At 37.1% G+C, this 27802-nt stretch overlaps 1 protein-coding gene across 1 annotated transcript in view; it reads right to left on the minus strand.

The window, feature by feature from the left end:
• Positions 1 to 1853: 1853 nt before the first annotated feature.
• The window catches only part of LOC107096811 (laminin subunit gamma-3-like), a 184515-nt gene continuing 158566 nt past the window's right edge, over positions 1854 to 27802 (minus strand). The window contains exons 13-28 of the mRNA XM_015393636.1: positions 26289 to 26477; positions 25752 to 25997; positions 24118 to 24271; positions 23884 to 24026; positions 23558 to 23736; positions 20017 to 20197; positions 18694 to 18950; positions 13707 to 13783; positions 13245 to 13379; positions 10288 to 10498; positions 9462 to 9608; positions 8561 to 8663; positions 8111 to 8313; positions 7175 to 7315; positions 5203 to 5302; positions 1854 to 3881 (exon numbers count right to left, since the gene is read on the minus strand). Coding sequence (XP_015249122.1) covers positions 3619 to 3881; positions 5203 to 5302; positions 7175 to 7315; positions 8111 to 8313; positions 8561 to 8663; positions 9462 to 9608; positions 10288 to 10498; positions 13245 to 13379; positions 13707 to 13783; positions 18694 to 18950; positions 20017 to 20197; positions 23558 to 23736; positions 23884 to 24026; positions 24118 to 24271; positions 25752 to 25997; positions 26289 to 26477 — 2729 coding nt within the window. The 3' untranslated portion in view covers positions 1854 to 3618. The remainder of the gene's footprint in view (positions 3882 to 5202; positions 5303 to 7174; positions 7316 to 8110; positions 8314 to 8560; positions 8664 to 9461; positions 9609 to 10287; positions 10499 to 13244; positions 13380 to 13706; positions 13784 to 18693; positions 18951 to 20016; positions 20198 to 23557; positions 23737 to 23883; positions 24027 to 24117; positions 24272 to 25751; positions 25998 to 26288; positions 26478 to 27802) is intronic.

Genomic DNA, 27802 nt, shown 5'->3' on the forward strand with positions numbered 1-27802 from the left:
AAATACCGAACTATCCCTTTAATACTTGGATAATAATTTGTGGGAGGGTAAAGCATATCTTCAAATAGGTTTTGTAAAAACAGAAGACTTTTTTCAAATTAACTTTCAACACTTATCTTCTCCAGACATTTGTTTTGAATGTTAAAATTGAAAAAAAAAACTAATTAATTTATTGTAGATATTTCAAGCAAGCCAACATAAGAGAAGATAGAGCACAAGTAAACAAACACACGATCAAAGGAGAGGAGTGAAAGACAGCAGGGACAGAAAGAATAACAATACAAAACAAATTACTATGTCTAAATTTTCTAAATCGGATGATAGATCAGATAAGAATAAATATATTGCACTAATTTAACATGATCTTATTTTATTAAGGGCAATCATTATTTTGTTATTGTTTAAGATTCTTTTAGATGCTTGACCATTTGTTGTGAAATTTTTAAACCAACCCAAACAAAATCTAATCTAAATAGTTCCATGGTGTGGTTTTATTCAACAGCTAGTTTGCTTTTTTCCAGAAAAGATTTGAATAAACTAATGAAAAGGCAACAAATACAGTGCACACAAATAACAACAACATTTTCCAGATAAGGTTTATTACACTTATTGATATGCTGGATTTGCAGTTTAACACCTTTCTACTGTAAAATCATCCCATCTCAAGATGTCACACAGTGTACTTTTTGGTCCACAAACAACAGATATGATACAAAAGAAGTAATATTGCAAGTATGGTCCTTAGAACAGTTTCATCTATTGGCAGACCTAAAATATGGAAATATATTCCTGATTATTAAAAACGGTTGTAGATATGCTGCTAAAATCACATCATATGAATTCTTCATAAAAGAAAAAAAGTGCAGTATAACTCTTGATGTCCATCAATTCATTAACAGGCATTGGCTGGTTATGGTATCAATGCAGACTGGTTTTCAAAAAATTAGTTTTTAAAAGCAACATTTTAGCAGTTTATGGTACTATGGTCTCAAAGATAAGTTATCAAGCAAAAAAACAAATAGCTGTTGGGAAAAGGTTGTCAGTTCTCAGGAAAAAAGTTGACGGTTCTTGTAGCTCTTAGAAAAAAAAAACAACGAAATTAGTATCTGTAAAAAAAAATCTGATCTTAGGAATCAATTTTTCTGGTCTTAGGAAAATGCCAGAGGCTTTTTTTTTAATACAGTGAAATCTTGAACAATTGAGCAGATCTTCATTTTCAGCCAAGCCATACATTCTTGCCTTAAAGATCTTAAAAGTTTATTTTGGATTACAGTAAGTGTATTACAGCTATATCAATTTACAAGCACAATTTATTCCATCATTGTTAAATTTTGCTCTCCAATCTTGAGCAATGTGCTTTGAGCTGCAAGGAATCAAGGCAAATAGTGGGGCCATGAAGGATACTCCAGACCCATCTTCTTTATCCAGGACTAGTGGATGTATTTATCATTCACATTTGAAAAAGCCCCAAGAGTCGGGAATAACAAGAAAAAGGAAAATAAAAAGTCAGGAATTAGAAAAGCATTCATTGCAGAACCATGACATATTCTTCTACAATCCCAAAACACAGTTTTAAGATGGCATAGGCAATAATGACGCTCTTGGACACTCAAATAACTGCTTGGTTTTTCAAGATTTTACTTAATTTAAAGAATGAGCTCTGATGCTTTCCTAAGGCCTGACAACTTTTTGCTTCAGACCTGATACCTTATTTCTTCAGACCTTGGGATGTCTTCAAATATACACCATACACACCTACACAATATGGTGAGTGAACCTTCTTGTCCACAAACAAGCCTACTTTCACATTTGAAGGGCAATAAATGTACAGTACTGTGGTTATATATTGGTTTTATGACCTCTATATACCGTACAGTTTTTTTTTGTTCCTTTTTCAGCCAAGAATTTTTAATTAGATTATTTCTAGCCATAAAAATAGAAAATACATTTTTCTTGAGGCCTATTTTATATCGTATGCTTGAGCAGTATTATTTTGAAGTTGTACTCTTAGAACTCTTGCCTAATCTGCTCTCCCTTGTATTAGACTGAATTTGTTTCTGTCTTATTTAAATGTGTTTTAAGATGGATTAAACTTTACCTTTGTTAAAACCCCCCAAAATGTTTTCTTTTTTACTTATGACAGGTATTAATTTTAACCAGAAGGGCAAAGCAACCCTGGATTTAATAATGTAAAACATTTGTCGTTTGTAAAAACTCCTTATTTAAGGCTCAAACCTCACTTTGTGTCGTCTCTTCTGCAGTATGTATTGTTTGTTGAATTATGTTTACAATACAGATGATTGCTAAATCATGTTATACAATTTTGCTTTGGATTTGTGTTAAGGTACTATCGTACCAGCCCATGCCTGTTAATTAAGTATCAGTTAAGGACACCTTTGAAGAAATGCTCAAACATTTTGATCAAAAGGGGGCATCTATACGTCTAATTGTAATTCCCAAGAAGCAAGGCAGTTTCACAACTTGATAATGGGCTTAGTCCACATGTAGCAGGGTTTATAAAAAAGTTGAACATCTCCCCTACACCATTCTTAAAAATAATACCATATACAGGAAGTATTTTAGAAAACGTTTCATTTACATCCTCCTACAGAAATACGCCACTGAGAATTATTTTAAACACAGCAGATGCACAGGGGGCAGTGTCCATGAAACTTAAACTTGACAGCAAATCAGAATCCAGCAAAACAAAAATCAACATGTCTATGAGAAAATACATTTTTTAACTCCACCATATGGTCAAGTGTATAAATAATGATTGCAAATCTGTGATGCAGTGAAGAAATATTTGTTGCAAACTGTGATCATATCCCTCCTTTCACGTACACGCAGGCTCAAAAAATGTTTAGAAATCTATACTTTGTCTGTGGTTTTTAGGATAATTAATTTAAAGGGATGCATAACGTTTGGCTGGAACGCATTGCAGTATAAAAATGCAATAGTTTTTCCAGATATGCTGCTACATGTGGACAAGGCCTCAGTAAAGGAAGGAAGCTAAAACATGCAGGTAGGCAACATGAGAGTCCCAAAATCCCAGGCTGCATGTTGCTGAAGTCTCACCTGAATCCTGCTGAGGCCAAGACGACTAATTGCTAATTAAGGCACACTGATGAAACAAGAGCTGAAGTGTAAATGAATGTGTCAGTCTGAAGAAGCCCTCCGACACACCTTTTCTCCCTTGCAAAGGAAAGGTAACAATATCCAAACCTGTGGGTGTCGTCTGTCGGCTCATCGTGGCTGGTTTCGATTATTCACAGGAAAATTAAAATTCTCATTATGTCTATTTAAAAAAAAAATCGAATGAAATTGAAAAACAGAAATGGAGGGGTGAAAAGAAGAAGTTAAAAATGAAGAGGGAGGATCAGGTATGATTCACTGGAGACAGGAGCTTGGAGGCATTCAGATAAACTATGTGTGTCTTTTGTTCATTGATGGGAAAATGAATTGTAGCTTTGGGCAAAAAAGGAAAAAAAAATGAGAGAAAATATCAGGGAATCTTTGAAGCAGAAATAATATGACCACAGCTCTTTTTATTAAAACATCCGCCAGATTTTTTCAGATGTTTGGTTGCTTTGTTGCAATCCTGATCACCTCCCGTTCCTAGGCTTTACCTTCTGCTGAGGCCTGGGGGCAGGACTGAGGCAGGTTTGAGGCAATGTCCCTGAGACTGTCTCTCTCTACTCGTATCTCCTGAATGTCCTGCTCAATGAGGGACAGGCGGCTCTGTTGGTCTTTAGCAGCAGAATGCAGCTTTTGGATCTTGGAGCCTAGTGCTGGGCTCTCCACACTCCCACGCAGCATACTCAGGCGGCGTTCTGTCTCGTTTAGAATCCGATCAAATCGCTCCAGTGGCACGCTCCCGTCTGGTCAAAACACACAGGGCAAGGAACAGATGGAGAAAGAGGATATCACAGAGGGAATCGGAAAAATACAAAGGCTTCTTTTTTCGGTTTATTAATGGATTGAATTCAAACAGCATGTCAGCCTGCGTGATGACCTAATTAAAGTGATTTGGTCATTATCCTCTTAGGCAAGTCACATGCTGACAATGAAGAGTCAAATCCTGGGCCTTTTAGTTGACTCTTCATTTTAAAGGGTTATGACAAATGCAATACTGTAAATAGTATTTGGCCCTTACAGGTTTAATTTGTTTGATCTTTTTAAGATAAAAAACAAATGCTTTAGATTATCAGATACATTTTAAGAGAGATAACATAATTAAATACAAAGGCAGAGGAACAAATCTATCCAAACCGAGCTTTAACTATGTGAAAAAGTAATTCCCCTGCCCCAGTCTTTAATTTACTCTAACGAACGACATATCTGGAGTTCAATAAAATTTTTCCTATTAGAATTGATTGCAATCAACACAGCAGAACTGAGAATTCACTCAAATTCTGTTGTGTTTTTTTGCTGAGTGAGAAGCATTATCCATAAATAAAAAAGAAAAATGGTAGAATGTTGAACCTTTTCAGGACTGACTGGCCTTCTATGCTTCAAGAGTGCATCAGTGTCTTATGCAGGAGGTCAAAGAAGAACCTAAACCACATCTGAAGCAGGCCTCATTCAGCTAAGATCATATTCCATGATTCAACAACAAGAAACAGACATGAAAAAGTTCTGAATGGGAAATCACTGATGACCAAAAGTAACTTAAAAGCCTATCTGACAATAGCATATAAAAAGAAAACACCTTTTTTGAATATTCACTAGAATATTGAGAATATTCAAAAGACTGACAAGTAAAAGGTGGATATTTTTGTTTTTTTGGTAAAATCTAACAGCAATTTAGAAAAAGAACATCATACCCTCTGTAAAATATGGTAGTAATATTAATAAAGGTCTAACATGCTAATGTCAGCAACTGATTGACTTAATAAAACTATTAATTGTTCTCTCTTGCAGAAATGTACGTTATCTTAAACACATAAGAGTAAACTAAAGCATGTCTTATTTTCTTTTTTTCTAAAACATAAATCCAGTTTTCCTTGTTTGCAGCAGTTCGTTGCCTTTTAGTCTCTCACTAAGGATGTGGAATATGGAATATTTCACGATTAAGAGGCATTGAAAATATTAGAACTCTATAGTGTTCTGTACCTGGCATTGTGTATATTAATATACCTCCACATTAACTCTAGAACCACAAATTTAGCTCCAGTGAAATTCCCCAGGCAGAAAACTTACCTATTTTGCTGATAAGTTCACTTAGGGTTACGGAATATGCCTCCAACTGCTGTTTAGCTGCTTCCATGTCATGCTTTATGCTGGTAAGGGACACTTCAGGCTAGAAAAAGAACAATAATGATTATATAGTTTTATGCTGAACAAAGGAGGTGCAGATCAAACAGAATGCTCATTGCATTCTGGGATGCCTGGCCCTAAAAATTGAGCACCAAATGATTTCTTTCAAGGGCCAAGTTTGATAGAAATTAATTATTATGCATAATTTGAGAAGTAAGAATTGTTACGTCTTTTGTTTGTTTGTCTTCTTTAACGAGGAAATTGTGACATGGAATATTTTAGCTTTGTTCAACTATTTACCTCTGTGCACCACCAATGACTCAGTTTCAATATCTGAATCCTATTTCTAAGTAAAAAAAATATCAAAAACAATGAAAAAGGCTGCTTCATGGTGCTGTTGCAACTTAACGTTGAGTGTGAATCTTTACGAAAGTTGGATTATGAATATTAAAAGATAAAGCTAAAGTTTGGTAATATTTTTAACTTCACAAAATAATATAAAACAGTAAATGCAAACTTGGTATCAGCTTAACTTTTTCAGAATATGTCTGACAGGAACCTTTTCAGAGGGGAATTAAGTGTCACCTCACCAGGGTGAGGCAGGGTGAGGCACCCTCAGTTCGCAGGGTGCCTCACCCTGCGAACTGAGGCACTGTAAACCTGCATCAAGGCGCTGCATTGTTTTAGTGCTCACTGTTTAGGGCCCGCTGTCCCAGAATGCAAAGCGCAGCAGCCATGTTTTTATAACTCTTGATTCGTGTACATTGTATGCAGAGATTCTTCAGATCAGACATCCTAAGATGCAACCTCAAGGCAGATGTCTTTACGAAGATTTCTGCTAAAATGCTAAAATATTTCAAGGTGTTGAGAAATAAGCAAACAATTCTTTACAGCAATAGTTATCTCAAAACAGCCTGATAAAGTCTCATATGTCATAACTGCCTCAGTACGATCTAGACAGCAACATATCTGAGTATTAAACCTAGTTTTCTGAAGAGTCCATTTTTTCTTGTCTGGTTCCATAAAATGGCTTAGAAGGGTTGTATATAAAATATATTAAGACTGTCAGACTATATTTTATAATATGCTCCTATAAGCACAATTTTATACACTTCTGTTTCTCTGTTTGGCTTTTAACTTATTACATTATTTATTAATGTTCTAAATTTACATTCATAGTTCAGCACGTCATTCCTCTCACATATAAATGTGTTGTTTAAATAAAACGAAAGACAAGAATCCAAAAGAAAATATTAAGTGTGCAATGCATCGTATATTCAAATCCCTGTATTGCCTTAGTTAATACTGTGCAAAACCCTGTTTTGTTTCGATTACATTTGTGAGTCATTTGGAGTATATCTCTATCAGCCTTGCACATCTAGAGAACTAAAATGTATATTCTTAGGTGGTCAGAGCCATTTCATTGCATCTTCAGGTGCATCTTTTGGGTTGTTGTCCAATGAAAGGTTGCAATCTAAAGACTTTTTTCAGCATAAAAGGAATTTTTTCTTTGGCTCTTTCTTCACATCAGTGTTGTCCATGCTTCATTGTATCACTAGAGATATGTATTCCCACAGCTAGATGCCTTTACTTTTTGAAACAATACAGTCTGACAGTTTTTTTTTATGTCTTGTAATTTTAATAATTATTTTAAGCTGTACAAGGACTTCAGTCCTGATTTTCCAATGTGTATGCAAGATTCTCCTATTGGGTAATTCTACTGCACCTAATATTGATGCTTCAAATGGTTCCAGAAAATATTGCTAAGATCTTAAATGGTTTTATTGCATTTTTTTTGTTTTGCATTGAATATAGTTAAACTAACAGGCTCTAATTTCTTGGTCTAACTGTATTGTTATAGAAAAATAATTTACACAAAAGAAAAGACAGCTGCTGCATTTAAATTAAAACATACCTCTGTTGGGATCATGGAGTTTGCTTTCTCTATCAGTAATTCTTGCTCTGACAGCTGCTTTAAAGCCAAATCCATATGCGAGTTAAGGTGAGAAGCTGTAGTTCTGGTATGCTTGGCCTGGGTCAGAATGGCTTTGGATCCCTGAAAACAAGATACAAAACATAAAAAGTAAATAAATAAATTCAGAATAGTTAGAGGACACAAACAAAGGTTGGCAATAATGTCCATTTTCTTTCACAGTAAAAGGTACTTGAAATTAAAGTCGACCTTCAAGCTCAAAAGCTAGGCCTACTATTACGCAAATCACTTGTGACCAAACGCCATTACCTGATAAACTGGATTTGGATGGAGTTTTGTTATTTGGATTACAATCTTTTATTTTGAAATTGATTTTTAAACACTGATAAAAAATAAATCCTTGGCAAGATCATTGAAACATTAAAAAACAAATGAAATAATAGAAAGAGTGCATCATCAGACAGAAATTAAAACCAATATCACTAATCACTTCCAAAACACAAGATCGTCCAAAAAACAATGTAATGTATTTTTAAAGTTGAATAAATAGATAAACGATCTATTGATCTGTAAATATAATTAAAAAAAAACAGCCTGATCTAAATTAAATGTATATGAGCCAAATTTAAAGTGTCACAAAGCTACTTTTACATGAAAATATAATAAAAATATAAAGATATAAAATAAAAGATCTTTAAAAAAACAAAATAACTAAGAAATGATTACTCTTTTTTAATGTTTAAGTTGGAGAAAAGGGGGAAAAATTGATTAAAGAGAAATAAAAAAAAACTAATTTTATCTTCTGCCATGTTAATTTTTGACCGAATGCTTTTTTGTTTAAAAAAGTAAAATTTGCTTAAAGAAGCTAAATTTTTCTGTCCAAAAATAGCCATTTACACTAATAAAACAAGCACACACCTTAGCCACATCATATGCCATTTGTCCTGCCTCCTGTGTGGTGTTGCTTGCAAGGCTGGCATTTTCCTTGGCAGGTTCTAGCATCTTCTCAATTTGTTTGACCTTCTTCTGGACCTCAGACAGGACCTTTTCTTCCAACGGTCTTTGCTTCTTCAATGCAGCCTTGGTCTGTAATTGCTGATGGGGCCACTCTTCCACCATGTCTAAAGGCAGGGTGTCAGAATTAATATAAGCAGACAAGTTGTTCTAAACTTGGCAAGGTGCAGATTTAAGAAGGTCAGTGTCTCCTGGTTGAAGACTGATCAGTACTGAAAGTTCTTTTTTTCTCATTCAAAATCTTATCCAGGCTGTCTAAGCAGAAAAAAATCCAATGTACTCAACTCTGGAGACAATCTATACTTTGTCTTATCTTTGAATTTGAGTATTTATTAAAAAAAGAAACAGTCTCACTTTCTATTTTCTTATGCAAGGTGATGGCCTCGGACTCCACTTCTTTCCCCTTCACCACAGATGTTAAAGCCGCAGTGTTTGCTGCCTGAGCACGTCCCTGTAGCTGCAGAAAGAATGGATAAACCCAAAAATTAAACCCTAAAATTTGTAAATCAAAGTCTCTGTAAGAGCCATGTCGATAAACCTGCATAACTTCCCATTAGTTTGAAAGACAGCTGAGGTTTTTACAGATCAGCTCTCGTCACGTGGCTCTGAGTCAATAAATACTTCAATGCTTGAACATGTTATCATGCAAGAAAGGCTAACTTTGAATGGCAGTTTTACTTACAGAGTGGGCGGTATGTGTTTATTACTCATTCATTAACATTTGGTGTCCATACCAGTGACTGCTATGAGTTCTCTATTGATACAACAGGTTAGATAAAGAATAAATAAATGAAAATAACCCCAATCTAAACAAACACTACATCTAACATGATATTAAATGAGTATTATGGGTAAATTTCTATCGGCTTACTAGCAGACTTGTAGCACCTTTCACACACACAGATGCCCATTTCAAATATCCAACATTGTAAGATAACTATTGCAGGTTGTCTTTGTTTTTTAAAGGCTAATAACAGTTTAAAGCCACAACATGAGGTTGTCTTACAATGTTAATCTCCATCTGCGATGGTCAAAAATCTCAATTTAAACTGGTATTGATTTTCTACCCTATGGAAGTGATTTAACCATCTGAGTTCAATTATTCAGGTAAGTGAGAAAATACTTTTACAAAATAGTTTGTGCATATGATGTAAACTTTAATAAAGGCTTAGAAAAAAAACAGCTTAATTTAGTAGTTCAAAAGATTAAAATTCAAAAGAAGAATATATATATAAATATCTGTCAACATACTTACCATTTTTATCTTGTCTTCTTTTTCAAAGTGTTTCTTGACAGTCTGTTTTACTGATTCAGCCACCCTGCTGATGTTACTGATGAGAAGTTCCTTGGCCCCAATTTGTTGGTCCAGCTCTTCTGTCTGTTGCAGTAGTTCCTCACTTAACTACATGGTAATAACAGATATACAGTAAATAAGCCCAAATCATATAAAAAGAGTTTTATTTGAATATAAAATAGCCACTGCGTGACATTTTCTCATGAGGTCACATTGCCTCGTAGATTTCAAATCTCTAATAAAAAAATCTGATTCTAAACATTGCAGTTTACAGTGTTTTGTTTGCTTGAAGATGCTGAGCATGATCACTGCTGTCTGGAATTATATGTACTCTCTGAGCAGTCTGCCAAAATCTTTTCCCTCTGTGGCAGATTGGTGTTCTTTGCTTGCAAAATGTTTAATCAAGGGGAAAACTTCAATTGCTGGTCATCTGTCCTCCCCAGCCATTCAAATTTAATTTTACATGCATCTAAAGCTGCTCAGTTATATCTATTTTAGACAAGTTCAGGCAATGCAAAAGTTGTTAATGCATTAGATATTTTTGTTTTTTGTTTTTTCATTGCAGTGACTCTTCCCTAAATATTTGTGGTCAGTCGATCTAATAGTTCTGCTGAAATCTTCTCTCTTATGGCCTGTGGACCTCTGCAGCCAATAAAGAGTGATTTTTTTTAACAATAACCTTTTAAAGTATTCCATATCTATATTATGCAAGTTCAGTTAACATGACTTTTATCATATATTCCCTACAATCACCCACTCACGTAGCAACACTGCTGTCTGGACTGACCTGTGCAGTGTGATTCTCCAGATGTGTTTGGTTAAACTCAGTTTGCTCCATGTCTGGTTCTGTTCTCAAAGTCAGCTGATGTAAGGATGATGTGATGTTGCCCAAAGAAAGCTTGGAAACGGCATCTTCTTTCTCCACAGCCAAAAGTTCAGCTACGGTAGTATTCAGCAGCACAGTGAGGTTTTCCTTCTGCTGCTGCATTTGATTTATTCTGGCATGAAAGAAGTAAGAAAGTGACGACGATTAGTCACACATAAGGTAACAAAGATAAAATTAAAATGAACCTGAATGTGTTGAATTCATTCGATGTGTGAAAATACCAACACGTGAAGATGTACTTCAAAACCGTTAGTGCCTCATATTCAATACATGTATTCAGAGGCGTTACTTGCGATATTTGACTGGGAAACCCTGTGCTGTTATTGACATTGATGTAACATGGAAGTTTCACTTGAGACTTGAGAGTAAAGAGTAGTAAGGAGACAGTGACACTGTGCAAAGAAAGTGTGATGAATAATGAAAGGTGTTAGACGCGGTGCAGGAGATGTGAAATTTTCCATTTTTATCAGCTTCACAGCTGTAATCATATCCAATATGTTTTGCCTCAACAGAGCAAATACACAAATAGCACAGGTAGTTGGTCTCGGCAGCTCAGCATTCATTTCCTGAGTAATTAATTAACATGTTTGGCAGGGTGCAGGAACCTTCTGATATTCTGACTAAATGTTGAGCTTGTTACACGGTTATGTAGTTTTTATACATTCATCTGAGAAAAGCTATTCAGTTTCATTAAACCTTAAATGTTGATGAAATGGCAAAAGAAAATAGTTGAAGGTGAACTTGAACCACACCAATAAGGCTTATAAGACCAGCAAATTACAGCAACACCCAACCATAAAATGGAAACTGAAAACTGCAGCCTTTTTTTGTTGAAATAAAACCTTCCTAATAAAAAGAAAAAGAATACTATGACGCTTACACTCATTTTATCTCAGGAAATTATATTTTGCTGGTGTGAATTTCTGCATTTAGGATGGCTTATGGATAATTAACCTCATACCATGATTCGCCTGTGTGATTTCTTTATACGTAAAATGTACCTTTTTAACGGGAAACGAAAAACATATTCTGCCCTAATTTTGGTCTATTGCACCATTATTTATATTCATACAACTCTATGTAAAAAGGCTGAAACGGCATGTAAAACAAATGAATCACAGAAGAATAATGTACCTGTTACTGTGTCTTTAATAATCCATTTTTGTTTTACTACCTACTAACCTATATCCAGCTTTTTAATCATATCTCACTAGTTATGAAACTAGCTCTACAACTATAACCATCACAAATGTTAGCGAGACACATTTGATAAGACTGCTGTGGGCTTTTTAACTCCCCATAATGTCAGGAAAGATAATGCCTTATTTATTCCTTCTTTTATTAACTGCACTGAAGGAAACTTCAGTAATAGCTTGTGTTTGCCTGTCAGTGCTCAGACCAGTAACAAACAGCACCAAATTGGTCTCTGTGCTGTCTTCCAAGAAGAAAGTCTCTTTTAAAGATTATGCACAAGAAAAAAAAACAAAACAACTGCTTGCAGAAGACATGCAAACAAAGGACATGAATTATTCCAACCATGTCCTGTGGTCCTATGAGATCAAGATACATTTATTTGGTTCAGATATTGTTAAGCATGTTCAGGTATAAATGTTTTTTTTTCCCAGTACATGTGATTACCAATCCGACAGGGCTTTATTGGATGTTTTTGTTGTTTATGTGTACCATTACTTTCCTGTTATCTTAATTGAAAATTAAAAAATAATAATACAAAATTCATGTTGCATGAAAGCTGTTTTTGCTAAACTCCAGTCGATTAAGTGATTACCATTTAGTGATTCTGAAAAGCACAGCAAGAGACTCAACTGCCTTGAAGCATTTACCAGCAAGAAGTGGGTATTTTACAAAGCTTAATGTGCAACACACTCGGTTTTTACCCTTTTAATAATACGTTTTTGCTTCCTCCTTTGACAAGCACTGCACTTAATAGTTTAGTCTAAGTGGTGAGTTTACCTGGTAACTATTAGAAGTATTTTTAGCTTTAGCAGAAGCAAAAATACTAAGTTTACTAGTAAAAAACAACAAAATGCCACATTAAACTAAAATTCAGACATCCAGTGATGCAAAGTGATTCTTTTTTTCTTTAGCTATAGAAGAGTTTGTCTAAAAAAAAAAAAAAAGATACTAATAGCTTCACTGTTCATGCTTGGTGACGCTGAGACCTGGAGGTCTATTTATAGAAACGGATTCAACACTTTAGCCCCATGGTTCAATAGCTTCCAAACAATAAAATGTCTCTACTAAAGTATCAACAAATGGGGAAATATGTGTGGAAAAAGCAATTTAATGGTGCCCATCTGTGCTAAACCCGCTCACTTTGCATCCTTCAAAGTGGGCTCTCGCACACATACACAGTGTTGTGCTGCACTGCTCCAGTGATGAACAGAACTCTCCCGAATCAAGCTGACTCCTGTTAGGAGGGGGTAATCAATTTTGAGCTCCTCGCTTCTTTGCTCTCATCATGGCCACCGGAGGGCTTTTTGCATCATTCTGTCTGGCGTTCGGGATAATCCTCAGAGCAATCACACGCTAGGAGATGCAGCGAGCACGCTGCAAATCCAAGAGAGCAATAGGCTTACAGCAGAGAGAAGCTGTCCCCCCTGTGACTAAATGTCTTACTCCTAAACTCCAGCGTGCTTTAAAAAAAAAGGGTGCAGTGAAAGAGAAGGCTTTGGGTTATAATGTGAGGATAGGTACACTTTGTTGGAAATACAGTGCAAAAGCTTAAAAATGAGCTGCCTGGTGGATTTATAAATAAAGACTGTTTTGTGTTAACACCTTGAGCATTCTTTCTGTTTGTGTTTCCTTTTTGTGTGCATAAATTAAATGTTTTTGCTCACTGCTCCATCAGATTCCTAATGTACTCCTCTGTAGAGTTGTCCTGCAGTAGATCCATCAGCAGGCTGAAAGTCTGCTTTGACTCGCGTACCGCCCTGCTGGCTATGGCTTCAATGTGGTCCGCCGTTTCTCTGTGACTGCAAAGAAAGAAAAAAAAGGAGTACAAAGTGAAAAAAGGGAGAAAAAAAGCATGCAGCGCAGAATAATAGACCATTATGATAGCCTGAGGAAAGGTGAAATAGATTTCAGCATTGATGCTTTCCCCTCACTGGATCTCCTGGCCAGGTTTCTGGAACAAGCATATAATAGAGCTCCGAGCTCTGAGGGGTCCAGAGCATCGACCTGCTGCGGTTTAACCACAATGTGAGTGACAAGCACAAAAAAGCAGCCGAGCAGAGATCCACAGATTACTGAAACAGCCTCTGCTTATAAATGATCACTAAAAGCCCATTAAATAGACTTACCTTTTCATTAGGACCTGGGAGTCATTGACCATTATGCTCCATTTGTTAGGCGCTGACATGGCTTCAAAAGAAATGATCTGTGAAAATGATAGGGAGGGAAAGCAACACATTGAGTGGGAGGACTAGCTTTAAACTACAGTACTTCCACAGTTTTCATAAAAGGATATGCTACTGATAAAAGATTTTTTATACCCTAGAGAAACAGTAAATAAATACAGGTCAGAGTAAAACCCACATTTACTGTAAGTTGTTTTCATATTTTACAAATGTCTGTTCTTGGAAGATGTGGTGGTTTGTTTTGTTCAGACATTTGATCTATGGGGATTTTCCTACACAACAAACTCTCAGGTTAACTAAGAGTTGGAAGACGAACAGATAATATCCAGTGTGAAAAAGTTAGGTGAATTTCAGAGGTGAAGCTGCAGACTTATAGGATGACAAGCAGCTTTGCTTCAAATAACCATGCTTAGCTTAGTATGTGCCCTTTCTAAAGGAAGAAGATGAGCAACAGCAGAGATCAAAAAACAGGAGCCCCTCCTGTCAGCTAAGAAATGGAGCAAGAGTTTCCCCATAATTGGTGAATAACAGGTTGGGAAAACATTACCTGGTCTGATGAGTCTCTAGTTAAGCCTTGACTTTCAAAAAGTAGGGTCAGAATTTCATAAAAGCAGGAACCCATCCTCAGTCATATCAATGTTTTCTGGTGGAGGTGTGGCGGGGGCTCGCTTTAGGCCCCTTAGTATCAATTAAATATCATTTAGATGCCCCAGCTCACCTTGGTGCCTATTGCTAACAATTCCATTCCTTTACAACCACATTTTGATGCTTAAACTAAGCAGAATTATGCTCCATCTCCAAAGCTTGAATCCTCTTAAATAAATTCTTGAGCATACCAATGAGATCCCTGTACTGCAGTGGGTTGCCAGATCTCAATAAACCAGAGCGCCATCTGGATATGTTTGAATGGGAGAGTTACATAAAGGATGTACAGCCAACAAATCAGCTTAATTTATGCCACAAAGAAATAAGGCTAATCTAAGGGTGAAATGGGGTCCATGCTTAAATAAACCAGTCCATGTTATTAAACATATGCATACATAACCTGAAGGGTTGCACTATGCTGTTGAACACTGAGTGACATTCAGTTTGGAGAAATGCAAACAGACCAAGCAAACTACAATTAACACTGTTTAATTCTTTGCTTGTTTTTTGAAGACTGCCTGTCTATTGATTACGACTTTAAACAGCTGCTGCAGGTGATGAGAGCTTTAGAGTTTTAGTTTAATTCTTTGCTTGTTATGTGCAAGAACAAAGATGCTTAGAAAACTCGGATAGAAGAACTTTGGCAAGAACAAGCTTACTGATCACTCTAAGATTTAAATAACATGGCAGACAGATCCATGGATGCTTCCTGCAAGCCCTGGGCAGACAATAAACGGCCTCCTAGTGGGCGAAGAACAAGTCCTTAATTTAGGAGTCCATTAAAGACAAGTTTAACTCTTGCTTTTGGACACAGTGCTTTGCTACTTAGATGGAGTTGGTTCATAATAGAGGTAGGAGTGGGGGTGAGAGGTCTATTGTGTGAGTGAAAAATCCCATAAAAATGTTAATTGTTATAATTTGGAGGTTTAATTTATTTTAACTGTAAAACCACATATGGATTCTCTTTGGAAAAGATTACACTTACAAAATCAAATATATAAGTATTGGTCAAATGTTTATTCACAAGACACAGAGAGACAAAACCTTTTGGTGCTAACAAAGTCCTGGGTTCTGTTTGAATATTTGAATTTTATTAAAAACAGAAACAGTCAAGTTGTTTTTCCAGCGTTTTTATTCTCAAAACACTGTTACAGGTACAGCACAACGTAATTCACTCTCTGCATTTAACCCATCCCCGCTTGGGGAGCAGTGGGCTGCCATTTCCGGCGCCCGGGGAGCTTGAAGTAACTCCCCTAAGTTACTAAGTTCCTGGTTTTCTGGCAAGAATCATAAACATAAATAAAGGTGGGTTGGGCCACTAAAAAAGGTTAGCCGACTTAATGCTACACCAACTTTTTGTTTGCTTGATGTCACTAACTGATCCATCCTGGAAGCACAGTCCATACCATCAGCTCATTTGTGTATGTGCAACCAGATATACATCAGGGTTTCAATAAATAATGTAATTATTGTACTGAAATTACTAATTACTATCCTTAACCCACCAAAGAAGGCTAATAAACATCTTTAAAAAATATTTTAGAACCTTTCTGAGAAATTTTTTTTGATGCTTTTTACATTTTCTCCGTCAAAAAGAGCAGTCCGGCAAAACATGATTAAACCATGTTTATCTGCATTTTAGTTGTTTCTTTCTTCAGGTTACGCACTATTTACCATAAGGTTAACACAAGAGGAAAACATAAAACTCAAAAATACTAGATTTATGTTTAAATTCAAAGCCAAAAATGTTAGCTCCCGGAAGTTGCATAGGATTCCATATCCGGAGCAGATCGGACAAAGACAAGTGAAAAAACAGAAAGGATTTTAAGGCATTTTTCCCCCTTGAAATACATGATTAACCTTTAACACATTATAGTTTAAATGCTTACTTTTTATGGGGGAGGGGAAAAACATAATTTTAGGTATTTTTACAGAATAAAATGGAGAGCGAAAATGAGCTGCTGGTACGGATTGTGCTTCCAGGACGGATCAGATAGTGACACTTGAGACCATCTTTTTCTTGAAACATCCCACCAGCTATTGGGTTGAGGTTACTCTGGAGGTAGCCATTTAATTATTACACCATCCATTGTGCAATGCATCAGTAGTGTTAATGGTGACCCTGAGAATTATCCAATTTTCACCGTGTTTGACAGCTGGGACTGTGTTTTTCAAGTATAAATGCCTAAACTTGATTTTTCTCAACCATTTTTCTTTCCCCTGAGGATGACAGTTTGGGTCAAATGGTTAAAACATGGACAGAGTTCAACAATCCAATCACATGTAAAAACAGGTCTTCTTAGGCTTATTTCCTAATGGAATCTTTATAACCTATTTATCTATTTAGAATTTAACCTATTTAGAATTTAAGGACTTTAAGGGCTTTAAAACTGATTTGTAATATCAGATCAAATAGTTAATATTATCTCTGCAAACTCCTTTTTTGCCAATTAAGCCAAAAGAGGTTAAATATCCAGCCAGTATAAGACAGAAGATTGCAAATGGCAAAACATGTGGGCGGGCAGCAACTCGAGAGGTTCATAGGGGGCATTCATTAAAACTTTAGTTGGGATATTTTATGTAAATATTTAAGATCATTCGGTCAATTACAGTATTTTAGATTTGATCATTTTCAGAAAAAGGGGAAATGTAAGAAACATGAAATAGTCAGGAAGGTATAGTATATATGATGACTTTTTTTTTCCACTGTGAGGAAATTCAGGTGTGTTACTAGCAAAGAATAGATAGTTTGGTTGTTATTAGATGGATTGCACTCAATATTTTTTTAAAGATTTGCAGCTATATCTTTGTCATATTTGTTACACTGTTTATATCTACATTTGGATAAAAGGTAGGACTCAGTGTCCATTAGAATTTGGTTAGCCTAGTTCCACTGAGGGCTTTATCTTCTGCAGCACCCTGTTTCCTGTTTGACTCCTCTAATATACACTCTTCACTTACTGTTATAAATCTCAGATTAAGAATCTTTCTCACAGAGGGCCCTTCTCATATTACCAGCTATAAATTGCATGTCTTACCCAGTTTTTGGCCCAATCTTCAACCATCCTGAGGGGTGAAGTAAAAACTATCATTAGTCCTTTGAGACTTCTGCCTGACAGCCTTGTTTTGACAACACTTTTTGCAGTTTGGAAACCAGAATCTTTTATTTTATTTTAAAAACTGATGAAGTTGCTCTTCTCCCAGTGAACAAAGCTTGAAGTATTGATTTTTTGATGCCACACTCAATTTTGGTCAGCCTGATCGTGCCTTGGATACAACTCATCCAGTTGTATCGAAAGTGTTTTGGAGTGCAATGCAGCCTTTAGAACCTGTCAATACACCTGTAATAGGACAGAGGAGGCCCTGCTTTGCTCGGAATACCAATAGCACTTCAGACACCTTCAATTACATTTGGCACTACTTCCCTTTGTTGGAACCTTTTTGTTTGTTTGTTTTTACAGGAACATATGTTTACCTAATCGTTTGTTGTTTTAACAGGCTAACTTGAATAGAGTATTACAGTCTTGGGCGATTGCCAGTGCTGAAGTTAGCTTCCATTGGTTTTCCTCTTAGTTTGTTTTCATTTAGGGTGCTGCCAGCTTGCCATGACACTATTCCAGGCTTTATAGTTTTGGTCTTTCATTTTACCAATCTGTAACTTTGTTCTATTTAGATAATCTAACTAAGTAGTTAGTAGCTGCTTTGGCAATCCACTATTTGAAGTAATTTCCTTTAGCTTGTAATAGTCTGTTGTAAGGAAATGTATGAGTTAAATGTAAGGTTAATTTATATTTTTCAGAATATAATACCATTTACACCTGTAACTTTTTGGAGATAAGCGTTTCGAAAGATGTTTTATGAAAATAAATAAACCAAAATAAGCAACCTGAGCATTAAGTAGATTGGTGCAAAATAATTTACTTAACGGTGCAAAATGAAAGTTGGTTAGCACAATATGACAGAATGTGGTTGATTAGCAAATGGGAGGAATTGTCATTAATCATTAATTGTGTTAGTTTTGGACATTTTATGCATAGTTCATAACAGTATAGTCTTAGAACTTGGACACAAAGTCCAGTGGATTGTTTTTTAACTGTTTTTGAAATTGTCATCTATGACCTGGATGACTGAGAATCTTCACCAGCAGATGTGTTACAAGGTGAAGGGTGATGCAATCTTTAAAGTCAAGGAAATCTATGCACTCCATGGCCACCCTTGGTGATGTCATCACTACTATACAAGCTAACTTTACAAATGACTGAAACTGAGCATCTGTGTCACCCACCACGTTGTCCAGGTCCAGCGTCGCCTGCTTCAGCTGATCCCTGGATGTTCTCATCATCAGCAGGATTTCTGTGAAGATTTGACACGCTCCTCTACGTTTCGCATCCTTTCTCCCATCTTTCCCTTCTTCCCCATCCTCTTCTTCCGTCATGCTGATGCTGCAGTTCAAACCAATTGTAATGCCATGCAGCTGAGCTGAAAGTGCGCCCGCTGAAGCTTCCAGCAAGGAAAATTGTTTTATGAAGGCCTCCCGTGCCTCTGGAAGAACAAAGCAAATAAAAACCGCATTAAGCCTTTCATGGATTATTTCACTGAGAATGTTATTCTTCCCAAACCCTTTGTAGCTCACAACTATCTCGCTTTCTAAACTCTCATTTACCGGGGTAATTCATGCAAGGACTCTCATCATTCCTTCCCTTCTGGTGGAAGAAAAAAAAAAGAGAGAAAAACATATGGGAGTATTTCCAAATTCTAACATCTCTGTCAAACTCACTTTGTAGATTATGCAGTTAATCTGACTGGCTGTATTGGCAAGCAGTAAGGGAGTGAGTACAACCAGTGTAATACGTGTTGGTTGTTGCTTCATTTCATGAACTTGTCTTATGAAATGAAATTAAATAAGAGTGCTTGTCCCCATATGGGTTTTTTGCCTCTTCGCACCCACACAGTGAGCCTATGGCTCCCAGATGCTCATTATATTATTACCAGGCCACCCAGTGACTTACAAAGCAGGGCTGGAATATGTGTGTGCGTGTGAGTTGTGTGGGTGTTAGGATTTGTAAGACAACTGTTATCATGATTGCAACTATAATCATTATAAACCGGGGATTAGAGATGCACTGCCTGTCATATAAATAGGGATTAAGTTAGTCACATGGTGCCTTGTTTTATATTGTTATGATTTGTCTCCATTTGGCCTGTGCAGCTGAGCCTGTAAGCCTGTTCCCCTCGAAAGATAATGAGGATATATCAGCATTGTGTTAAAGTAATTGGGAGAGGTCGGTATTGTTGCCTGCTTTCTGATTTAGTCACTTTGTTGTGACCTACGTGTAGCGACGTCTCAGCGGGGGAGACGCAGAACGGCCATCTGCAGACAGCCAGAGCTGGTGTCATGTCAAATGTTCCTCCGATGCTACCTGGTCTTCGCCTGTGCACTGATATTCTTATCATCTCCCAGACAGGATGCAGCCCAACTGATACAAAGGGAAGCAGGCTAGCTTCCCATTTTACAAAGAAAATGTTTGTCATGTATCTTAGAAAGTGACAAACATGGGAAGGGCGGGTCTTTGAAGGAGTGACAGGCCAGGTAGAATAGCTGCAGTACCTTGGAAGGCCAGAAAATCCTCTAGTGCGTTTGGAAAAGCATCATCCCTCTGGTGTTCCCCCTCATAAAGCTGCGGCGTGCTGTACTTCACTGGGTGGTACCGCTTCCCAAATCTACCTCGGCAATCAAAGTGAGCCAGGAGCCTGTCCAGGTTCTGCAGATGAGCCTGAAGCTTTTCGGCCTGAAACAACACCATGGTTTTAAAGGTATCAGTTGGAGTTCAGGCAAAAAAATAAATAAATAAATAAATAAATAAAAAAAGAAAAGGAAAAACACAGGACATAGAATAAAATAATGTGGCTTCAAACTATCTGTATTCATTTATTCAGATAAAAAGATTGAGATGTGACTTCAATTCTTAGTACACCTACGTATGAAAATGTAGTATTTCAACAAAAGCAATGAATAAATGAATATCAACAAGATGATAAGGATGGAATACCGTTTTCTATCTGAATCCTCTCTCTGCTCTGTGTGCCATAGGCTGAAGAGGAAAGTATAGCAGGAGATAAGTACATAGACTTCTACAGAATAAAAGTCTAAAGATGGAATAAAAGGGACCTTTGGTCTTGGCAGTCAAATGATTAAACCCACATTTAATGAACGAGAACTTTTATGTTGCTGTGATTAAAAAGTTTTTTTTAGGAGGGGGCATTTTGCATAAGTTGCACAAAACACATATGTGATTATCAGATGGGCTGTCTGCTTTTAAGTAACCAAAAAGTCTATCAGGCTGAAATGAATAAGAAACAAGTATTCTGATTTAACTCTTGTCTTTAGATAACTTTTACTTTTAGTGTTTGATGAACCTTTCTTATTATTTTTTAATAAAGAACAAAGACATTTGCTCTGCTCTAATGGGACTAGAACAGAACTTTGCTGCCAAAAGGAAAACTTAAAGGTATAGTGGAGGTTTTTGTTTTTTCAGTTTGATCATCAAAAAAAAAAGTGGTCCTCCTAATTGTCAATCATTCTGGTGATATGTTTAAGTAAGGCCGTCCTATGTGCCCGTCCCCATTTTCACTTATCGGTGGTGAGACTGACATTGTAGAAAAATTGCAAATCTTTTTTTGGAAAGTAAGCTTGTATGAGCGATGCAAACAGCAACTTTTAAACAGAGCGTGCATGAGGAGAAACTGGCTCCTGCATGCTCTCGCACGCATTTAATAGGCGTTCCCTCTGGGGAGTGGGCACAGGGTTGTGCATGTGCATTTTGGAGTGTGGAGAGGGTGGGTCTTTTAAAGAATTTGCTAAAATCCTCCACAATACCTTAATTTGTGGCTGAAAACTGGACACCAGAAGACAGTTAGACAGTTATTGTGGTGAAACATGGTGGGAACAGCATCCTGTAATAAAGATGTTTTATTGAATCATGGACAGTGAGACGTGAGGATATATAAAATACTGATGGAGCTAAATTAGAGGGGACAATTAACAATAAAATAAATAGACCAAAACATGTTTGTGTCTTAAAACCAGACCTGCATCCAATGGGGAATGAGCCTCAACTTTTTAAAATTGGAGTCCACCCATTCTGACTAAGCTTGAGCAGCTAAGGTTAAGCTTCAAGGTATGGGCCCTTCAAAGATTTGCAATTATCAATACTTTAAACACTAACATTCATTTTTTATTAGGCAGTAGTTTGAAATAAACATATAACTCTTTTTGTTGCAAAATCACATATGAAAAAAATCAAGTGGAATGAATGAGTTTTGCCCTGTTGTTTTCCCACTTTCCTTTCTATTATATCTAAAGACAAATTTGAGCTTCAATACAGGGCGGGGCAAGAGGCAGAGAGGGAGAGCAGGGGGGGAGACAGAGGACAGAGAGAGTAATTGCAACAGTTCAGAGCAGACAAGGGTTGGGATGTTTTCTGAATGGCTAACACTGTGGAAATCACTGAGGCATTCAAAGAGGTACAAGTCGCTCCTGTTAGGACATGCAGCCACTCTGGCCAAAGGAAAGTAATATGTGCAGAAATAAAAGTAGAAAACTTCAAGGGGTATTGGATTCTCTTCAAAAGGCAAATCCAGGGACACACGGTGTCTTTGCGCACAGAACGTGGGCTTCAACAGATCCAAAGGGACAGAAAGAAGCTCAGGAGATCATTAGGGCAAATGTCTCTTTCCGTTTCACAGCACTTCCACTTTTTGCTGGCAATCTCCAATCACAAAGGAGCCATATGGCTGTCATGAAGGTCTACAATGGCAGCATGCTCCAGAGGAATGTGATGTTTTAAGAGAGAAAAAAAAATTACATTGCGTGAAAGCAAGAAGCCAAGAAACACTATGTAGGTGTGAAGCCTATTTATATGCATGAGTGCAGGAACCAAGTGATCAAGACAAATTTATGAAACCCAAAAAGAAACATATAGAAAAAATTGAGAAAGGTGAAGAATATAAAACTGAATGGCAGGAAAAAGGTGTTATATGAGTCAAATAATTTACATTAGATTCTGGAGATATATAATAACCTAGTTGCATAATTTCCTATAATATACCCTAGGATTACATTTTGAGCTGAGCATCTAACATGCTTAGTGAGAACAAGCCAAATGTTGTAAGGTTTAAGACAGATAAGACTCTAAGTAGAGCAAGAACGGGCACAACTAAACCACAAAACAAAAAAAAATCTACTGAGATTTATATGCTCATTAACAGAAAAGCCATAATACTCCACCAATACAGAGAAACGTGTGCTACATGTGCTGCTTACTGCTTATTTTAGAACAAAGATGACAAGAAGCTGGTCTCTACAAATCTCCATAGACAAAAAAGATTGTAGATTGTTACAGGTTTTATCAAAAGTTTTAAAAATCTACAATAAGCTACAATATAGTTATGCAGAATTATCATGCTAAACCTTAAAGTACACGTCCTTAAAAGTAGGAGGTATAAAAAGAATAGATTAAAGGAAGAGAATGCTCAGACAAACAAATCATTCCTGAACTAATTACCTAGCCTACAGATTTCTATTTAATTTGGTGTCATTGAACCATAAACCATCATATTATGCCCTTTTTTGATATTTGAGTACATTATCAATGCATAGTTCCCATGTGAATCATATGTGTGGATTCACTTTGTCGCTTGGCAGAGTCGCTTTAGAAACTGCTGAGAAGGTTTGACAATGAAGTAACTATTTTGTTCTTTTTTTAATATTTTTTGTTTCAACTATGCAGATGGTTTGGCAAAGCACAGTTTCCCCTATGTCCCAAAATCAGAGCTGTGCATTCACCCAAAGTGAGCCACTTATTGTCATTGCATCCATTCACATCCATCCAAAGGCTTAGACTTAAGGACAATTAACCGATTCACTTATCGGTCACATTTACGGGCTTGGAGGGAACCAGGGTACCCAAAGAAAACCCAAAGATGCATGGGAAGAACTTTTAAACTCCACCCTGAAAAACCCCAGGCCGGCCCAGATTCAAAACCAGGATTTTAGGCTTAAAGGAGCATTAGAACAAATATGACATTCATTAAAGTTATTATCTTGAGTGTCTTTATCATAGAAAGGATCTATAACAACCGGTACTCACCTGTTTTTTGACAAGGCCATAGCAAACTGGACATTCCTCACACTGGTGAGTGGCTCGGTTATGGAAGTAATTCATCTCACATTTGTTGCATTTGTGACCCACAAAACCCTGGCGGCACTGACAGGTGCCATCAGTGTGGCACTGCATGGAAGCGGAGCCCATTGGGTCACAGTTACAGGCTGGACGAAACAGGTTTAGATGGTAGAGGAGTGAGAAAGTAAAGGTAAACAATCTAAGAGTTAAAATAGCTTTCATGTTTGATCTATATTTAACGATTAGACAAGGGCACAGAGTGCAGCTGCAATGCCTGAAGTAAACTAGTGTACCTATACAGCCTCGTGAGGAGAATCCAAAAAAGCCCACACGACAAGAGCCACACAGGTTCCCCTCCACTCCTGCACGACATACACACTCTCCTGTGATCGGATGGCAGGCCATCGACAGAGAGCCCACTGGGTTACATTTACACCTGGTGATGGAAGGAAAATATCGTAATAGCAGAGATAATGCGTAATCTTTCATATAGACCCTCTTTCAGATGTCATATGGAATCAATTTACCTTTCACATCCAATGCCAGGTTGAAGGTTGAAGAAGCCGATTTCACAGTGACTGCAATCCCGCCCGGTCACATGACTGAGACATCTACAATATCCAGTCATAGGGTGGCATTCATCAACAGGCCCAGAGGTACCTGCTGCATTGCAGCTACACGCTGGAGAAAACAAATAAAGCAATTCAATAGTTCACTGAGAAACAATGATATATTGTCGTTCTTAAATTTGAATGGATATATTTTACTGGTTTTATCTCATTTGAGTGCTGGAGGAAAAATGAGATAAAATGACAGACAGGAGTATAGAAATTCAATCATCCCTCTGCAGCTCTGTACTTTGGATTATATCAATAGGGAATTATAAGAGGACTAAATATAGGAAAAGGGATACAAAAGTAAGAGAAAAAAACACCAAGGCTGTTTCCCTTAAGGTCTTTTTCTGCTTTTATTTCAACTTAATTCACAGATTTTACCTTTTCTAATTCAGGCACTGTTTTTTTCAGTGATCAACTGTGCCATTTGCACCTCATTTAAAACTTGCCTTTTTGTTGCCTAAAAGAAAACACCACACACCTCTACACCAGAAGTAACAAATTGAAATTGCTATTCTTGCATTACTGTTAACAGAAAACTCAGAACACTGGCACAACTGAATTTATAAGATGCAAAACTTTGTTTTATATATCCTTTCTACTGCAGTCTGAAGAGAAAGGCTTTTGAGGGGTTGCAGTGTAATATTAGCTACCTTAGACTTTCATGAGAGATTTCTCTCTCAGGTTTCTTTAAAAGAACATTTAGAATCTGAGTTTGTCAGACCTCTGATATGATTTAGCTTTAATGGTTCTACATCAGCTACTTCAGTATTGGACTTTTCAACATCACAGTTACAAATGCAGCCTTGACTGCAACATACCACACATATTTTCTGCATGGAAAGCAAAACACTTCTATAAGAAGTTGGGCATATAATATATATGTATACACACAACTAAAAAAATTAGAATAAAGGACACTAAATGGTCACTAATCTGGACTAATTACGGTTGAATATTTGACCACTTTTACAACAAACAAATAGAGAGTCTATTTACATTGTTTTAAGGTAGAGAGTAAGCCGTGCAAAAATACTGCACAGACAACCAAGCATGGTGGTGACAGTATTATGCTTGGCAGTCTGTTCCACTGCCTGTTGGTGCACTAAATAAAATAGCTGAACTAAATGGGTTAATTCTCCTCTATATTCAGCTTACATCGCAAGCTAAAAAGATAAAAATTTGGATATAACAGGATGTTCCAAGAAAGTTAAACTTCTCAGCAGTTCTATCAGTTCGGAAACAATTAACAATATGTTAGTGGGGGTGTGTGTACAGTATATGTTTGTAAAGCGCAGATATAGCCTAAACCTGTGCAAATGCATACATTTGGATCCAGTTCTTGTTTGTTGTTGTCCTTTTAATCTCTTAAATGCCAACACTAAGAAAATAATTACATAAAAAGGGCAAACTCTTTCTGATAACGCTGTCTATAAAAGATAAGTAAATAAACCTCTAAATAGAACTGCAGCTTCAAAGAAGTTCTTTCATTTTTAATTAATTCACAGACCCATATTGTTTAATTTTATGCCGTCTTTGTTACTCACGCCTGCATTTCTCTCTGGCTGTTTGGCTCAGGGCATCGCCATAAAAGCCCCGCTTACAGCGCTGGCACTGGTCGCCCTCTGTGTGCCCGAGGCACTTTAGGCATCGCCCAGTGAAAGGGTCACAAACTCCCACATCATTGAAATCCACGTTTCCATTGCAGGTGCACCTTTCGCAGGGGCGGGCCGTCCCGGACGTTCCCAGGGGGTCGCCATAGTAGCCATCCTCACACATCTGACAGCGCATACCTGGAAACATACAATGAAAGCAGGGGGCCATAACAGGGAGGTTGGCGGCATTGCTGAAGGTCATTTTCTTGAAGAATTAGACTCTGTTCTAATTAAATTAAATCTGCTGATTAAATGTGCCTGCCACATGGGGGGTATCCTGCAGTGGCAGGGAGAGCGAATGAGCTGATAAAGCAACAGTCTGCTCAGTAACAAGCTGATTTATGGCTATATAGTTTGATCTTGTCAGAATGCTCTTGTCTACTTTCTTTACTGTCCAAATCATCTTAAATTGAAGCAATCTCTTGTCACCTGTCTGTCCTGCAGGGCAGTTGGTGCAGACCACCTGTCCGGTCTCTGCGATGAGGGCACAGCTGCTGCGGCCTGGGCAAGGGCAGGCCTGACAATCACCAGGTGTGCCAGTCAAGGCGTTGCCATAGTAGCCATCCAGGCAGCGCTCACACGTTGTACCGGTGGTGAAGTCTAAGCACTCACACATCCCTGTAACACAAAGAGGAGTTACACATTTGTATCACATTGGAGAGTCTGCCTATGAATAAGCAGAAGAAAAAGGTTTTCTCTCCTTGCCAGCAGAGGGTGCTGTGTCTCTGACCAAAACAAGCAAATATGACTGTCCATATTCTGCTTCAGAAAAAAGAAAAGAAACAAACATAACTTCTCTACAGTACACCATGGAGAGCAGAAGACAACTAAATTCACCCCGGCTATAATTGCTTTGGGAAATATGTGAGCCAAATGCAGTCCAAAAGACCTTCAAGAAGCAAAGCAATTCCCCCACCATGAAGGGGGGGGGGGGGATTACCAATTCTATGAAGTCCAAAGAACAAACCGTTGTTTGGAAATTCATAGGAAAAAGAAAAGAAAATCAGCTCTCAGCGATAAATGTGCAACATGTGTTGATTTACACTTGCATACACACTAAAGCCCTGAATGCATTCTATTCAATTTACAGAGCAGATTTTCTGTCCACCTGTTACATTTTAAATCCATTAAGCTAAAGGAGACTACTGAATGATATGGCACGACACAGACCTGCCAAGCTATTCACAGCAGTGATTCGATGCGCGTGTACAGTATAATGCAAAAAGATGCTTAGCATGCTGGGGGTGTACTTCTGTTGCTGTTGAGTGACTCAAAGTGGCCCAACATCCCTGCTCAAAGACAATTATGCCCACAAACACCCTGGGAGCCAGCTATGGCTAATGATGTCTGAGATGAAGCAGCAAAAATATGATATGATGCATAAAAAAGAAATATCTTTTCAAATATTTTTATTTGATGGCTAAGAATCTCAGTAACATTTATTTCCAGTATTACCATTAATAATTTTATAATGCTTTGTAAAATGTTTTATCCCCTTTTCTACATAAAAACTACTGACAGATTTTTATGTAATATGCAATATGGCTCTCTACCAAATGCAGCATGCCCTGGGGGATGCCTAACACACTTTGGGTAAAATTAATCTGTTAATTTTTATATAAGATTAGACTTATACAAACTTTATTGTCATTTTGTATACACAGTGTTTACAAAATGAAATTTCGAAGGGAACACATTTCAACAGTGAAATGACCATTAAGATTCATAAAGTGCAAGTGATCAAGAATGTAAACAGTGTTGGCGAAAAGAAAAAATAGTTTGAAAGTCATGGTGCAAAAGGCATTAACATGGAAAGGTTCAGTACAGTGCAAAATAAATAAATATGATGCAAAATGCAGTAGAACATTGAGCTGTATTTTAATGACATTGTGCAAGAAGCATGTGGATTAATCTTAATATTTAGTCTAAATTCATACTATTTC

This window comes from Cyprinodon variegatus, unplaced genomic scaffold, assembly GCF_000732505.1.
Source record: "Cyprinodon variegatus isolate N-32 unplaced genomic scaffold, C_variegatus-1.0 Scaffold651, whole genome shotgun sequence".
NCBI lineage: Eukaryota > Metazoa > Chordata > Actinopteri > Cyprinodontiformes > Cyprinodontidae > Cyprinodon > Cyprinodon variegatus.